The following is a 15,133-nucleotide window of genomic DNA, read 5'->3' on the forward strand; positions in this document are numbered from 1 at the left end:
AGTGAAGCACAATAGAAATTGGGAGAAAGGGGGTGGAATTTAGATGTGTGACCTGCCCCGTAGCTTTCTTGCTCTCTGCATTTATCACATCACATCACACCCAGCAAGACAGCCCCCCTCCTCCTGGCTCATTAGGAGATTTGATTCAGCTTGGCTCCTGCTGTCAGCAGCTGTCTGGGGCAAGATCTTTATGCTCCCTGCTCCCTGAGCAGCAACCAGCCTTCAGCCAGCAGCAGAGCTCATTAGAAGAGGGCCCCCTGGACACTTGATTTTCAGCTCATTGGTGGCCGGAAAGAGTTAATACCTACGGCTTCGCTGCCCCCTGCACAGCCTCTGGGTGCAGAGGGAGGCAGCTTTGGGCTGTGGGGACTTCTCCCTGAGCTGCAGCCAGAGGAGCAGGGAAGCAGGTTAGTGAGGCTGAAGAGGAAGGTACGGGAGGAGTGCCAGGCGAGCTCTGTTCAGGGGCACCTCCTGCATCCTGCCAATGAGGATGGGCGTGCAGACTGTGCCCGGGAGCTGAGCCGCCGCCCGCTGGGTGTAGGCTGCTTCAGTATTTACTGGATGTGACAAGCAGAGAGAAGAGCTTTCAGCGGGGCCGCCTGCTGCCCGGCTCGAGTGGTGGGAGGTGTGTTGTGCGTGCATGCGTGTGTATATATGTGTGTGCACGCACGAGTGTGCCTGTGCATCCATGCACACATGTTCTTCACCCACCGAGGATCTGACTGCTAAAAGAAAGATCTACTCTTTCCCCAGAACTCCTCAGCCTGCAGCCTCTCTGACCATCCAGTTGGCAAAGACCTGCAGGCCATGAGGACCGGTCAAAGACAGTGAGTATGGCTTTTGCTTTTCTCTTTCCTCTTCAAGGTGCCCATGTGGGCTGATTGCATTATCCATATTTAATTAACCTGCCTCTCCATGCATATTGATTGCTTTCTCCCTGCTGAGACTCTTCGTTTCTCTTCCCCTCTTTAAAAATCGTTGCTCTTTGCTTTTAACCTTTGTTTTTTCCTTGAGTATCCTCTCTTTCCATTATGTCCCATCCTGTCCGCCTCAGCGTCACCTGTAACTTGGTGTCCACCTAAGAGGGCACATTGCTGCAGGCCTGTCTGGGCTCTGGTAACCCCGAATTCTGTCCCCTAGAAGTCAAGGGCCAAATGGAATTAGAGTCCCAAGATGCTGGGGTGAAGGAGGCAGCGGGGGCCAGAGTGTCCTGTAGATTCTTATTTAATCGAATCCAAGGCTGAGCTGAGTAAAGGGATGGTGGAAGGTCCGAGGGGCAGCGGTGGGCAGTGCTGGATTTGGAAGGGAGAGAGGCAGGCATGGAAGCAGTCCCGGCAAGCCAGTAGGAGCTAGCAGTGGGAACGGGAAGAGAGGCAAGGCAGTGACCGGAGGCCTGGTAACACCTGCCCCCAATGACCTTGCCTGCCATGTACGTGGGGAGCAGTCCCTGCTTCTGTTCAGCACCAGAGTAATGAAGGCCCCTGGCACAGGCTTCCCGTCCTCTGTGGCTGTTTCCCATAAGCAGGAGGAAATGAGGCAGAGGTGCCCCAAACAGTGATTTCTTGCAGCTGTAGGAGAACCTTAAGGCTGCAAAGAGCTTCGATTTCCTGACTTCTGGCCAGGCAGGTGTGCACACCATTAGGACAAGGATGAAGGAGACGTCCTCACTGGCAGGGAACATGATCTAAGCTCAGTCGCCTGGGGATGAGCTTTTACACAAAGTCTAACTGGTTTTATTTATTTATTTTTTAGTTTAGTTTTAAAGCAGTCTTTTAATTTTATTAATTATGGTATTATTCGAGACGGTATTTCAAAAAGTATTTGTTGAAATGTTCCGTGTAATATCAAAATAACTTACATGGAGTAAGATCGAGTGGGGACCTTATCTATCTAAATTAGGTTTCTTTTAAAATGGATTCTATGTTTGGTGTCAGGGTTCCCCGGGGGAGCCCTTTATGGATAGGCTGCTCTCTTCACGTGTTTCTTCCTGTCATTTTTGTGGGAACAAAGGGTTTGAAGTACTGAGAGTGGGACCCTCAGGAGGGAGAGATGATCAGTCGATGAGCCCTCAGCCTCAGTGTCCCCTTTCCTGATGTCCTCCCTGCTTCAGGTCGGGAACAGGCCAGTGCCCAGGCTGAGGAAGGTCAGGCAGCCTCCCCGTGGGCAAGACAGAGAGGTTGGCATATTCATTTTGTCAGCTTGTGCCTGTGATCCCTGCAAAGGAGCAAGCCTATGCCATGACAGTGCTCGATGAGCCTTTACCCTTCCTCCTGCTTATACCCTCCCAAGGCCCCTTGCATCCCATCCTTAGAGGAAGGCGAGAATCAGAGAGGCAGCCAATCAAATAATTCTAGAACAAGCGCTGACCACCCACTCCCCACCCCTGGCTGGCTGTTCACTTGGGCCCCACCAGAGTAAGACAAAGAGAATGGTAATTTTTGGCTTGCCAGGCCCATGCCTCCCTCCCCTGGGGCATGTGCCCCACTTCACTGTTGATGGGCTGTGTTTTGGGGACGTAGGAGCCACCCAGCAATTTGTCCCTGTTCATCCTTAGTTGGTCACCCTTCCTCAGGACAAGCAGGCATTTGTGGGGAGCGGGCTGTGTGTGGGAAGGTATTCTGTCAGCGGACAGCCATCCAAGAGGATTTGTAGCGCAGTCAGATAAGAGAGGGTGGCCCCCCTCTTACAGCAGATTCTTTGATTTTAGGTGAGAGGACGTGAGAGGGATTTACCCCTGTGCCCCGCAGTCTTATCTCCCGCCCTGACGTCCCTGCACACCGGCCAGAGGGTTAACCGTAAGCGTGTGCCTGCATGGCCGCTTTACTGATGCCACGCAGGTAATGATGCTAACCTGTCTTCCCGCGCCTGTCCCTTTCCCCTTTCTCCCCTGCTGTTTGAGCCTGCCCCAGCCTTCTAATCCCACGGGTGGTCCACTTGCATCCAGCCCCTCAGGCCATCTGTGTGGACCATGCTGTCCTTCCTGGGTGCTTCTTGCAAAGTTGTGGCCTTGCAAACGGGACCTGCCTTAGCGCCGAACCCTCCTATTGACTGGTGGGACTCATGGGGTGGGACTGTGCATGAGCTTGTACTGAACCATTTAGGGACCTCTATAAGGTACTGGAACAGGGAAGAGAGATGAGGGCAAGCTTTGATTTCTGGTTTCGTGTTGTTGTTGTTGTTGTTGTTTTTAAGTAACCTTAACCTTTGACTCTCACTTCTGCTCCCATTATTTCAGACCTAACTAACAGGGTTATAATTCAGGTCTCAGCTACACAAGATGGAAAATCAAAACCATTTGGCCCCAAAGAATATCTTGTGGAAGATCTTTGCAAACTATTTGGGAGAATCACCGTTGTCTTGGTAACAAGTATACCCTGTACACTGGCCCCTGCTAAACTTGGTTAGATGGCTTTTGTGGATTTGCCATTTTTTGAAGTCCTCTTAATTGCTCTTCGGGGGCATTGACCTGACTATTCTGTGATTGATGATTCTGGGGCACCGAGGAGTGAATGTACTCCCTGAAAGTTGGGTTTTGGCCTTGGTGCAGCCAGAGCAAGACCTTTACTTGAATTCATGGAATGTGGTGACTCTGGGGCCCTTAATCAGTTGCTCACATGGCCTGGTGTCAGAGCACCCTGTGATTTGTAAGAGCGAGTGGACATAACATGCTCACCATCGCCGGAGATAGAATGGCTAGCACCAATGTTTTAAAATGCCACAAAATCGATGGCTTCATAATGCGCCTGGCTGAGATCAGAGGTGGGAACATAGGACGTGCAGACCCAGTTTTCTGCAGGAGAGGGGATATTTCTGGGAACTTGGATGTTCCAGCTTTAAAAGGCTCTCGGAGATGGGCTGTGGAATACAAATGTCCACCCTTGCCAAATATAATACCATCCCAGTTGACGTTTGTTGGAGAAGCTGGGACAGGGATGAAAACCCATGTGGAGTGAAAGGAAGAGATCGAATTGGATGGCTTCTAATGTCTCTGCCCAGGTCCAGGATTCGTGAAACAGGGGAAGGGAAAGCCAGGCTGGAAGAACTTCCCTTCCACATGGAAAATAACTTCTCTAGGACTATTTCTGTGGCAAATTGTTACCAGTGTGCATGTGGCGGTGCCCTTTTAGGTCACTCCAAAGTCCTGATTTGATTACCCCAAACCCTTCCCACTTACCTTTGCTCTGCATGCGAGGAGCTGCCACGGTTAAAGGTCCAGGGTCAGTAAACTTACTCTGTCAAGGGACAGAGAGTAAATATTTTGAGTTTTATACAGTCTGTATTGTAACCATCCAACTCTGCCCTCCTGCTTGAAAGCAGCTTTAGACAATATGGAAATGAATGGGTGCTGTCGTGTTCCAGTAAACTTTATTTACACAAATAGGCATCTTGTGGGGCCGTAGTTTGCTGATCTCTGGTTAAAGGTTAAAAGGCACTAATGTTGTAAGTCAGAAAGAGACATTCGCGTAATTTCCCATTGGATTCTCCATAACAGAGAACCTTTAAACGTCTTAGGAAAATAAAAAGTACAAGAATTTTACATATATGTGTTAAAATTGTAAACATGCTGATTGAGATAAGCCAGAATATAAGTAGGAATATGAGAGATGAGTGAAGTCCATGAAAGAACTGAGAAAGGGGTCCTGGTTCTTGACCATTCATTGTAGTCACCTATGGGTGTTGGTCCTTGCTGGTCCGTAGCCATTTATGTATATGTATATATATCCCCCCCCCGGTTTTGGGATGAGTGGGGAGAACCTGAGTCAGAATTCATTTGCCTTAAAGCTTCATTTGTGTGCTGAGATTCTGTGGTCTGCACCCCTGTCTTATGCGAACAACTCTCTACCCTCCGTGTGGGTACCACTTCCAAGGCTTTGCAATCAGAAACTGCTGCTGTTGCTCCTTTGCCCTCCTAGTGGGAGAGCAAAATGTGGATTGTTATTTTGTCTTCGCTGTATTTCCTTTCCCTACAGAGAATCCCAATTTAGAAATTCTTCCAAGCTAATGACCTTCATTGACTTACTATCAAGTTGAATGTTAGCTTTGAAAAAGCCTTAAGCCTCTAGGGGGTAGGGTACCTATTACCATTCCAGTAGTCGAGTTGGGGAGTGAGTATATCCCTTGATCTTCTAGGTATCTCTCCTCTTGTTCATGAAATCTTTAGGGACCGCCTGGGGCAGGATGGGGGGTCAGGGGAGGCAGCTGAGGCTCCTGCAGCAGCAGTTCCGGGGGGCCTTTCTAGAGCTGACAGGTACGATCACAACAGTTCCCCGTCCTTCTGCCCTGTGTTGTTGCAGGAACAAAGGGATGAGGACCCGCCTGGGATGCCTGTCTCACAAGTCAGACTCGTGTAGTGATTTCACAGCTATTCTTCCCGACAAACCCAACCGTGCTCTAAAGTGAGTAGTGCGGCCACCTGGCATTCCCAGGGGGCTCACCATGGGGTGCCCACCTCAGGGCTGTAGGACCTGTTCTTCTCTATTGAGTTGTTGACCAGATGAGCCGGGTGACAGTAAATCCCTGCCACTTGGCAGCTTCTTTTATATCCCTAAACGCGAGTGCATGGACGTGTACTTTCCTTTTCAAAATGCATGATTTAATTCAGAATAGGAACCCTGTTTTTACTTTTTTTTTTTAACGTTTCTTTATTTTTGAGAGAAAGACAGAGTGTGAGTCGGGGAGGGGCAGAGAGGGAGGGAGACACAGAATCCGAAGCGGGCTCCAGGCTCCGAGCTGTCAGCACAGTGGGGCTCGAACCCACAAACAAGATTATAACCTCAGCTGAAGTCGGACGCTTAACTGACTGAGCCACCCAGGTGCCACCAGCTCTTTTTACTTTTAAGAGAACCATATTATCCACCACTCTTACGAATCTGTGATGAAGGATACTCCCTGGTTCTACTTAGTTGGCCATCTGAGCTCTTAGTTTGGAAACAAGCACTCAAAAATACTCTAAAAATGTGTTTAGGTTCAGATAATCTGGATTCAGTGCCTGTACTGTGCAAGTACTGTGTTAAATGATGTCCTAGATGTTACCTCCTTTAACCCTTGCGAGGTTCTGGGATGTGCATCATGATACCCATTGCACAGGTGAAGAGATTTATGTCACCGTAAAATATGGAGTCAGGAGCTCAGCCTACCTTTTCTGACTCTAAGGCTGGTTTCTTTCCATGGTTGTCTTGGCATCTTTATATCATGTGCTTACTTAGCTTGGTTTTTCAGACTGAAATCTAATGTACTCAACACACTGAATTCCAGTACTGAGGTTTGCCATCAGTTACTTAAGAATGTACCCATTGACAGTGACAGAACTGTAGGAATCCAGGTGTGGTTCTTCGTCTGTACCCCTTCCTCTCATTGTTCTGATTTGTTTGCCTGAGCAAATCTCAATGGTTGCTGATGGCGGGGCAGGGGTGGGGGGTCATTTCAGAAATATTCAAGAGAGATGTTTCTTCTTTCCTAGGAGACTATCCACAGAAGAAGCCACGAGGTGGGCAGATTCCTTTGACGTGCTTCTCTCCCATAAGTGTAAGTAGAGTCAGGTCTCATTGTGTCACAGCAAATCACCCGTTTAGCAAAAGATGCACCAAATTCCCACCATGATCCAGGTACTGTACTGGGTGCCCCACACAGCTTAGGTCCCTGCCCTCACAGAGCCTCCTGCTTAGGGAAGTGGATGGATAACAAAACACAGTTTAGGTGTAGTGGGAAGAGGGCCTTCTTTCCTGCATTCTGGGTTGAAAGTATGGTCCCAAGAAGCCTTCATATTTTCAGAAGTTCTGGCAAGAAAGAAGTCAGTTTAGGGAGTTGGAGTGATGGGCTCAGTGGGAATGACCATCTAGTTTCACCCAGATCTTGTTTATAAAATTAAATGACCTCCCTCCAAGTCCCTGGAGAGCCTTGGGTTACTCATCCATCAAATGTATATTCTGTGCGTTTTGTTAGTCTCTTGAGTTGGCATAGTTTTGTGTTTTCTTGTTGCTTTTTATTTTGGGGCTTTACTACTCCGGCTGTATCACACTCCTCAGTTTCTGGATGGGTGTGGTTTTTACTAGAACATATTTCTGCTGCCCCTTCTTTTCTGTTTTCCCTTTTCCTCATTTCTCATGCCTTTTGTCCCCCAACAGATACAGACGTAATCATGCATATTTTGGGGTGGGAAGGGTGCTTTGATGCCGGCCAAACTTTCCAGCTCTTGCTTTTTTCTCATCATAAGCAAGTCCAAAATTATCAGGCTTTGAAATTCTACTGGTGGGGTGTCTGGGCAATTTAGTCAGTTAAGCCCCGACTCTTGATCTTGGCTCACATCATGATCTCAGGGTTCAGTTCATGGGTTCGAGCCCCTGCTTAGGATTCTTTCTCTCCCTCTCTCTCTTTGCCCCTCCCTCCCCCTGCTCATGTTCTCTCTCTCGCTCTCTCTCAAAATAAATAAATAAAACTTAAAAAACAAAAAAAGAAATCCTAGTGGCAAGAAATACATAGGAATGGGCGAGCAGGGGTGAGGAAGAGAAGAGGGTCTTTTGCAGAGGAAAGGTTTTACCCAGACCTTCAGAGTTCCTTTTATACCCTTCCTGCCAATAGTAGAAATCCTGATTGATCTGGGTACAGAAGGGTAGCTTTTAGCTTAGAGTCTTGTTTCCACTTAATTGGGGAACTTGATTTTTGTAAGAGGAGGTTAAGGGCATTGGCTGATATTCAGACCTATGTTCTTGATTTTGACCCAGCTCAGCTACTAGGTAATTGAGTGGCCTTGATGGAGTCCCCCAATCCTCAGATGTCTTTAGAACTGGTTTTTCTCTCTGCTGGATGGGCTGTTCCCTCTAACTATGCCCCTGATCCTAGTAAACTAGTTAACAAATACTCTTGAACAGATTTTAAAATGAAATGTGAGATCTAAGACTAAGCATATATTGTAGCAAGTAGTTTCGTGAGACACATAGTCACTTGAATGTTCTGTGGACTACACTCAGGAAGGAAAACAAGCCAGCATAGGTAGAGTGTGTGTGACATGTGGCTGTACCCCAAACAGCCAGCTTCTGTGGTAAATTTGCCAAGGTAATGGCATATGTTCAATAATACTTTGGATTTGGCAGGAAGGCTTGTTTTTATGAGGCTATTTTTTTGACTTGTTTTCTGGAGTCACATTAGGCTAGACAAGTGTCACTATTAATTTACACCTTCTTTCCTGGCTGGATTTACTTCAAGGTCATCTTGAAGTTTGGTTTCTATTTCAGCCTCATAACTGACTCACTTAGTTCAAGTCCCTGAGGCTGTTTCCTCATTCTGAAATGGTGATAGAAACACCTGTGTGCTACCTATCACCTGGGTATGAGAATCTTCACAAGAAGACACCTTTATTGGGGTTTTCTACTTAAAGGTGTTGTGTAAGAATATGGTGGTATTTTTTTTAATGATGCTTATTTATCAAATGCAAAATAAATGTGCCTTAAGAATAAGGTTGCAAATTTGGCTGCCAGTTATTAATGCTGAGCCATTAGAGACAAAGCTTATGGTCATTAAATTAGTGGATGGAATCTTAGGGTATATTTGAACTGCTGCAGTGACAAGACCTGGAGATTAAAAGGTTTACTTTTATTTGTTTTATTCAGTGACTTTTAGAGCTGCAGACACTTGGTTCTCCTTCCATCCTGGATGTATTTGGTTTCCAGGAAGGCAGTTACTCCTTTCTGAGATGGGGATTCCACTAAGGGGCCACCACATTGCTTCTTTGTCAAGGCACAACAGAAATAGGTTGTTTTGGACTTGGAGGTTCTGTGATCCTTCCTGGAGTCTGATGTTCTGTTTTGATTTCTGTTTAGCATAGAAATAAAAAGCCAATGAGCGAACATCTTTGAGAAGAAAGAGGCCTGTATTCACAGGTCACTGGCAGAATTTCCATAGCCTTCTCCCTGTGAAGGCTAGGGAGGAGTTGGAGCCCAGGTTACCTTGAAGGGTGTTGACAACTTTCTTAAAGTCTAATTAATTTGGGTTAATGCTGTGACTCAATTAGGGCTGATTAAGCTTTTCCAAAGGGATTGCATGTGTGCTGGTCCCTCAGGAGGGACAGTGGTTGATCAGAGGTGTGCAGGGCTTTCAATTAAGATAGCAAAATGTCCTAAAAAGTAAAGAAAGGAGAATCACGAATGAGCTCCGGAAACAATGTGCTTTAGTCTAGAACCCACCCCCCTGGTAATCCTCTGTATGTAGGCAACTGTCCTCCCTGAGTTTTCTATTTCAGATAATTCTTTTTTTCCCCCATTCTCAGTTTATAGAGCATCTTTACCTTCCCTACTCTGCTTGAGTGTTTTGGGCACTCATTTATTTCAATAAAGGTGTACTAAGTGTTCATTATGTTTGAAGTCTGTGCTAAGCAGTTGGTTGGGGGTGGACAGGACAGGACCTCCCTGGTGGAGAATGCAGCCTTCTGAGACATGGACATAAGAAATAATAGTGTGCTGACTACAGGCTAGGGAGTTTCAAGATTTCAGATAGAATCCTGATATTGGGTGTTCCTCTTAAATTCCATTTTGTCAGTATTAGAAGTCCTTACTGACCTGGCAGCAGCGGGTCTGTTTTTAGTTTAGAGCATTGTTTGCACTTAATTGGAGAATATGCTTCTGCACAATTAAGTTAAGAACATTAGCTGGTAGTCAGACCTGTGTCCGAATGATTTTAACCCGGTTCTGCTTCTAAATAGCTGGGCAGCCTTGATGGAGTCCCTCAATCTCTTGGAAAATCTGGTTCTTCATCTCTACAATGAAGGATCTGGAATACGGTGTTTCAGAGACTGGATCCAGGACTACCATCTTGTTCTAGGATGCTGTCTGTAGCAATCCTGGAGACTAAGCCATAACCAAACACCTACGGCAGGTGGTTTGAGTCAGCGCTGCCTGCAGGGTTACGTAAAGCTGCTTCAAAGCTGAAATTGTTCAGGCAACCAAATGAGGGGCTGAAGCACCTGGGTTACGAAAGCTTCCCTCCTCGACAGGGTCCCACCATGTAGGGAGCTCTTCTCAGGCTCAAACCTCAGGAAAAGAAGAAAGAAACTTCATTTTTTAAACTTTAGAAAGAGAAAAATCTGGAAAGCAAATATTTGAACCAGTTTGATTTCCAATCACATTTACTTACAAGTGCAGGACCAAGCTGAAGAGATACCATGGAGGTCTGGGGGACAGCCACTTGCTGAGGGCTTCTTTTTTTTCCCCCAACTAACAAATGAAAAATGAAATTGCTGGTGACTTGATCAGCCAAAGAAAGATTTCTAATGTGGGTTAATTTGGCGTCTTTTTCCTGCTCATCCAGAGACAGTTAGACTTGGTGTCTGTGAGCTGTGCTCCTTACACTGCCCTGGAGGGTTTGTGTGTATGCATGTGTGTGTGCATGTACATGTACACATCGAGAAGACTTCCTGCCTCTGCACCTCATACCCAGGACAGCAAAGACTCCCAGTTTGTGGGAGAATTCTTTTCTGATGGGTTACGGGAGAGTAGGTACAAAATTGTGTGCTTTGATTTCCTCCTGATGTTCGTGTCCAACTTTTAGTGGGACCTTCAGTCCTGAACTCTGATTCAGTTCAAACTCTGAATCTTCCTCCTTCCTTTCTTCCTTCCTTCCTCCCTCCTTCCTTTGTGTGTGTGTGTGTGTGTGTGTGTGTGTGTGTGTGTGTGTGTTTTCACATAAAAGTTGGATTCATTCCAGTTTTAAGAGGAAAGTGTAGACAGGGTTTCTTCCCCTTTCTCTCACTCACTTTTTTTAGCCTGATCCTATACCTGGATGACAGAACACCTCACCCTGGGCATCCATTTGGTCCTTGGCTTTGTTGCATTGTTTGCCCAGAGCATGGAGGGTCTGTGCTGACCTGTCCCCACCAGGCCCAGGGAATGTCAGGCGAGTGGAATAGTATAATTGAAAGCTCTTTTGCATTCACAGAGTTAGTATCCACCTCTAAGAAAAGGAGACCAATAAATAAGGAAGCTGTTGGTTTTTAAAAATTGGCCTCTTTGGGATAATGATTGAGATATAGAAAAATATAATGACTTGATCTGGTCACACAGCAACCAAGCAGAAAACCCAAAACAAACAACAACGTTAAGATTACGAGCTAATGAAATTCCTTAATTATTCATCCAAATGGTCATTAACTTTAGAATGTACAGTTTAAGTATCAGGTTTCCATTCATTGCATAGCCCTCCCCACATCCTTCTCCAAGCCAAAAAATTCTGGAATAGTGTTACTCAAAGTGTGATCCAAAGAAAGCAGCCCCAGCAGCTGCTGGGTACTTGTAAGAAGTGAAAATTCTGGGGTTTGGTCTCAGACCGACGGAGGCAGAATCTCTAGGGGTGGGACTCAGTAATTTGTTTTTCCTCAAGCCCTCCAGTAATATTTATGCCCACTAAATCTTGAGAAACACTCTAAAACATAAGTACATAAAGCGATGAATCTGGAGCATCTTGGTGACACAGGTGGCCTGTGCTTTCCAAGAAACACACTGAAGACTGTGTTACAGCCTTCCAAAGTTCTAAGGCAGCACAACCCTTTGATGGTATGATGCTACCTATGCAGCGGGTATGGTGGACGGTGTTTGCCGTAAATAATCAAAGATGGCAAGTGTGTTTTCTGGATAAACTGAGGCTAAGGGTTAGAAAGAGGTATGTGAAGGAGACATGGATGGAAAAGAAGTTTCTCTTCCTCTTTGCCAACCTCTCTACATTGTTATGATCTTTACTTGCACCCAGGAATGTGGGTGCATTTAGCCTTTATAGAAGGAGTGCCAGGAATAGATAAGGTAACTATTCAAAGTCTGCTGGAAAAGGTTTGAATGAAAAGCAATTGGATGGGCCTCCAACATCCATTCTGTCGCTTACTGGCTCTGTGACCTTGGGCAAATTACACAACTTCTCTAAACCTCGCTTTCCTCATCTGTAAAAGGGGAATGATAAGCCTTGCCTTGCATAGTTGTTTGAGATTTAAATGTGGCTATGGTTGTGAAATGCTAAGTATGATAACATGACGTAGAAGGGCTCCACAAAAGAGAACTCTTTTAATTATTTTTGTTATAACAACATTAAATTCATAGAGGAAACGGATTTCATGCTTTCTGTATGCTAGAAATGGCATCAGCTTCTTTCCATGGGCAGCTGGGGGTTGAACATGAGGGTTGGGTGGGGACTGTATTAGAATCGTCAGGGGGGGTGCTTATTCATATTCCATAATACCTCACCCCCTTCGTGTCATGAGCTTTTGGTATCCTTTCCTCATCCCTTCCCAATTTCCCTTCAGTGTATGTGAGAGAATCCCCCCTGGGGATGTAGTTTTTAACAACCCAGCAGGCGAATCTGATGTGGTCCCTCTTTGAGACTCCCTGCAGTGTTCCTGTATCAAACTAATTAGATAAATATTCCTGGACATTTAATTTTGGGAACCTTTTAGGTGATGGACTGGTGTACCTGGAGCTTTATAACACTTCCCTTGTATTAAAGGAGTCATTTGTGAATGCTTTTACCCATTAGGGGCATTTTTCTTTGTTTCCCTTTCAATAGAAAACTCCTTGCTAATTTCTTATACTGGTTGTGGATACAGGCCCTAGCTTGGTTTTTGTCGTTGTTGTTACTTGACCTAGCTTGTGCTTGATAAAATAGAAAAGAACATTGGAATAGGAGTTGTAAGACCCAGGCTGTCCTTAGGCTTCTGCTACCACATCCTAGGAATAAGAAACCATCCAACCTTAGAGCCTCACCATTTCTTTGTGTCCAATGTAGGCCTTAATCTCTCATGTCCTTTCTGGCTCGAAGAGTCTAACACCTGTCAAATCCTACTACTGTTATAACATACCATTTTGCTATACGTACACTAACAAAGTGAAGATCATTGAAGAAAATTATGTTAATCACAAGGCTGAAGTATAATTAGCATGCCAGTTGCTTGCCAATAAATGTCAGTAACTGGAAATAGTTTGTCCTCTAAATAATCTCTTTACCTAAACCTTGCTAAGCCCCAGTTATTTGTTTAAAAACCTTTATTTTATAGATAACACAAAAGAAAGACTTTGATCCTAATGCTGTTCTCATCACAGATTTCAAAGGAGTGAACTCAGTTCTGCATCAAAGAGATTTTTGACTTCACCATTAGTATATGCATCCTGGATTTTATAAATAAATTTGCCTTTCTTATCCTCTGACATTGAAACCCATTCACCAGTTTATTTTTTCCTATTGATCAGGGATGCAAGAGAACTCTGGTGTCTGGGACAGCACTTTGGTAAACAGAGAGGTACCCCCAAAATATTTCTTGCGATCTTGTGTTTTTCGAAGCCTGGGAACTGAGCTGGGCTCCAGCCCACCCCATGCCAGCTGAATCAGGGCTCCTGGACGTCGAACTATTACCTAAGCCACCCTCCCCGCTGCACCAGCTGTACCGCTCATTCATAGTGACCCAGTTTCAGTTCTTATGTAAGCACCCTGCATCACAGAACTAAGAGGAAGATGCCGGCAGCAGGCAGCACGTGTGGCCACGGGTATGTTCTTGGAGATTCTGTGCATGCCCAGGGGGATGCCAAGATTCTGCTGAGTGTTCCAGGAATTCTGGACACGAGCCTCTCCCTTCCTGCACTAGATAGAGACTAATTTCAAAAAGATGTGTAATGTTCATAGAGCCTTGACTTCTTAGAATGTCATACAGAGAAAACCAAAGTGAAATAAAAAAAAAATGAAATTAAAAAAAAAAAGACAGATCCTTTTGTTTCTCTCTCCTCTTCCTGAACTATTCACCACCCACCACCTTTAAGTTACCAGGTTTGTCATGGGGCATTAGGCATGTTTATTCTGTATGATGGCACCCTAAGCCCCAAAATACAGGCTTCATGGTCACTAACTCGCATGGAGCACTCCCTGAGTGTCGGGCCCTGCGTGTCCTAACTCCCTTCACCCCCAAAGCTCCATGGAGCAGGTACTGTTAGGATCTGCATTTCACAGATGAGGGAACTGAGGCACAGAGAGGTTAAGCATAGTGCCCAAGGTCACACCTAGCTAGTGTGTGTCAGAGCCAGGGCACAATCCCAGGCAGAATGGCTCCAGGGATCAGAAAGTAGTCACTCTTTCCTTCTACTTGGGATCTGTGGGGACTCAGAAACTCCAGGACCTGGGTATCTGGGAGGGAGCAGGGTCTGGCATGCACAGGGCCCCAGGCTGGAGAGCACAGCTCATGCAAAGCAGGTCATGCTGAGAGATGCCCGTAAATGCTCATGAGCCTTTCAGAGATAAACTGGCATCCTTCATTCTAACCAACTGCAGTTTATGGAGAAGCAGAAGGGAAGGAGAGGGTCCTGGTGGAAAGAAGGAAGGGGGAAGAGGGGGGGAGGGGCAACAAGGGACAGAGGACAGAAGAAAAGGGAGAGACGCTGGGAAAAGATGCTGAAGAGTCAGGCGAGGACCAGACAGAGAGTTTGCCGGGATGAGGTGGGAGGGGATGGAAGGAGGAAGAAAGGATGTAGCTGACGAGGAGGAATGGCTCTGGCTCTGGTCCCATCCCGTTCCTTTGCTGGGTCCCAGAAGCGGGAAAGGTGGGCCAGGTGGTCTGTACACAAAGCCCACTCCCGCCATCTGCTCTGGGAGGGGGAGGGGCCCCCACCCCTTCTCACATCCATTGTTCCCAGGTGAAGTTTTTCTTTGCACAGTGACCCTCACCCCTGCCTCCAGAGCCAGCCCTGGGAATATGGAGGGTGGTGAGAGATCGGGGTGGAGAGGGGTGGGGGAGCAGAGGAGGAGGGCTGTGGGCAGGCACAGTCTGTGCAGAGCTTTGTGAGCTTTTTCTTTACCACAATCTGTTCTCTAGACGCTACTGCTTCTCAGGTCTGGACCCTCCCCATCTCTCCTCAAGCTCTTCTTTTGAAATCCCTGACAAATTTTAAGAGCCATATTTTGCTTTGGTTCCCCTCCCACTGTGTCTGAAACCAGCCCTGGAAATGAGGATGACCGCATTTTTGGGTTGAGGCTGCCTGAAAGCGCTCGGCATCTTTACAAGGTCACTCAGCCATGCTTTGTTACAGTGTCCCCAGGCCACCGTTGGGGAATGTGCCAGTCTGCTCTATGTGACGCTGCTGTGTCTCGGGAAGGATGCTCAGGGAGGTGCTGCGGGAAG

General features: G+C 46.4%; 1 protein-coding gene across 4 annotated transcripts in view; it reads left to right on the forward strand.

The window, feature by feature from the left end:
* Nucleotides 1–15,133, forward strand: part of RGS8 (regulator of G protein signaling 8) — a 43,259-nt gene that overhangs the window by 13,855 nt on the left and 14,271 nt on the right. Inside the window, exons 1-5 of one of the 4 annotated variants that reach the window (XM_043569370.1) lie at nucleotides 117–407; nucleotides 754–827; nucleotides 2,708–2,837; nucleotides 5,295–5,396; nucleotides 6,461–6,525. In XM_043569370.1, the coding sequence (XP_043425305.1) occupies nucleotides 2,812–2,837; nucleotides 5,295–5,396; nucleotides 6,461–6,525 (193 nt within the window). In that variant the 5' untranslated portion in view covers nucleotides 117–407; nucleotides 754–827; nucleotides 2,708–2,811. The other 3 variants (XM_043569371.1, XM_043569368.1, XM_043569369.1) reach the window with 3 other exon arrangements.

The sequence above is a fragment of the Prionailurus bengalensis genome, chromosome E4 (assembly GCF_016509475.1).
Source record: "Prionailurus bengalensis isolate Pbe53 chromosome E4, Fcat_Pben_1.1_paternal_pri, whole genome shotgun sequence".
Taxonomy (NCBI): domain Eukaryota; kingdom Metazoa; phylum Chordata; class Mammalia; order Carnivora; family Felidae; genus Prionailurus; species Prionailurus bengalensis.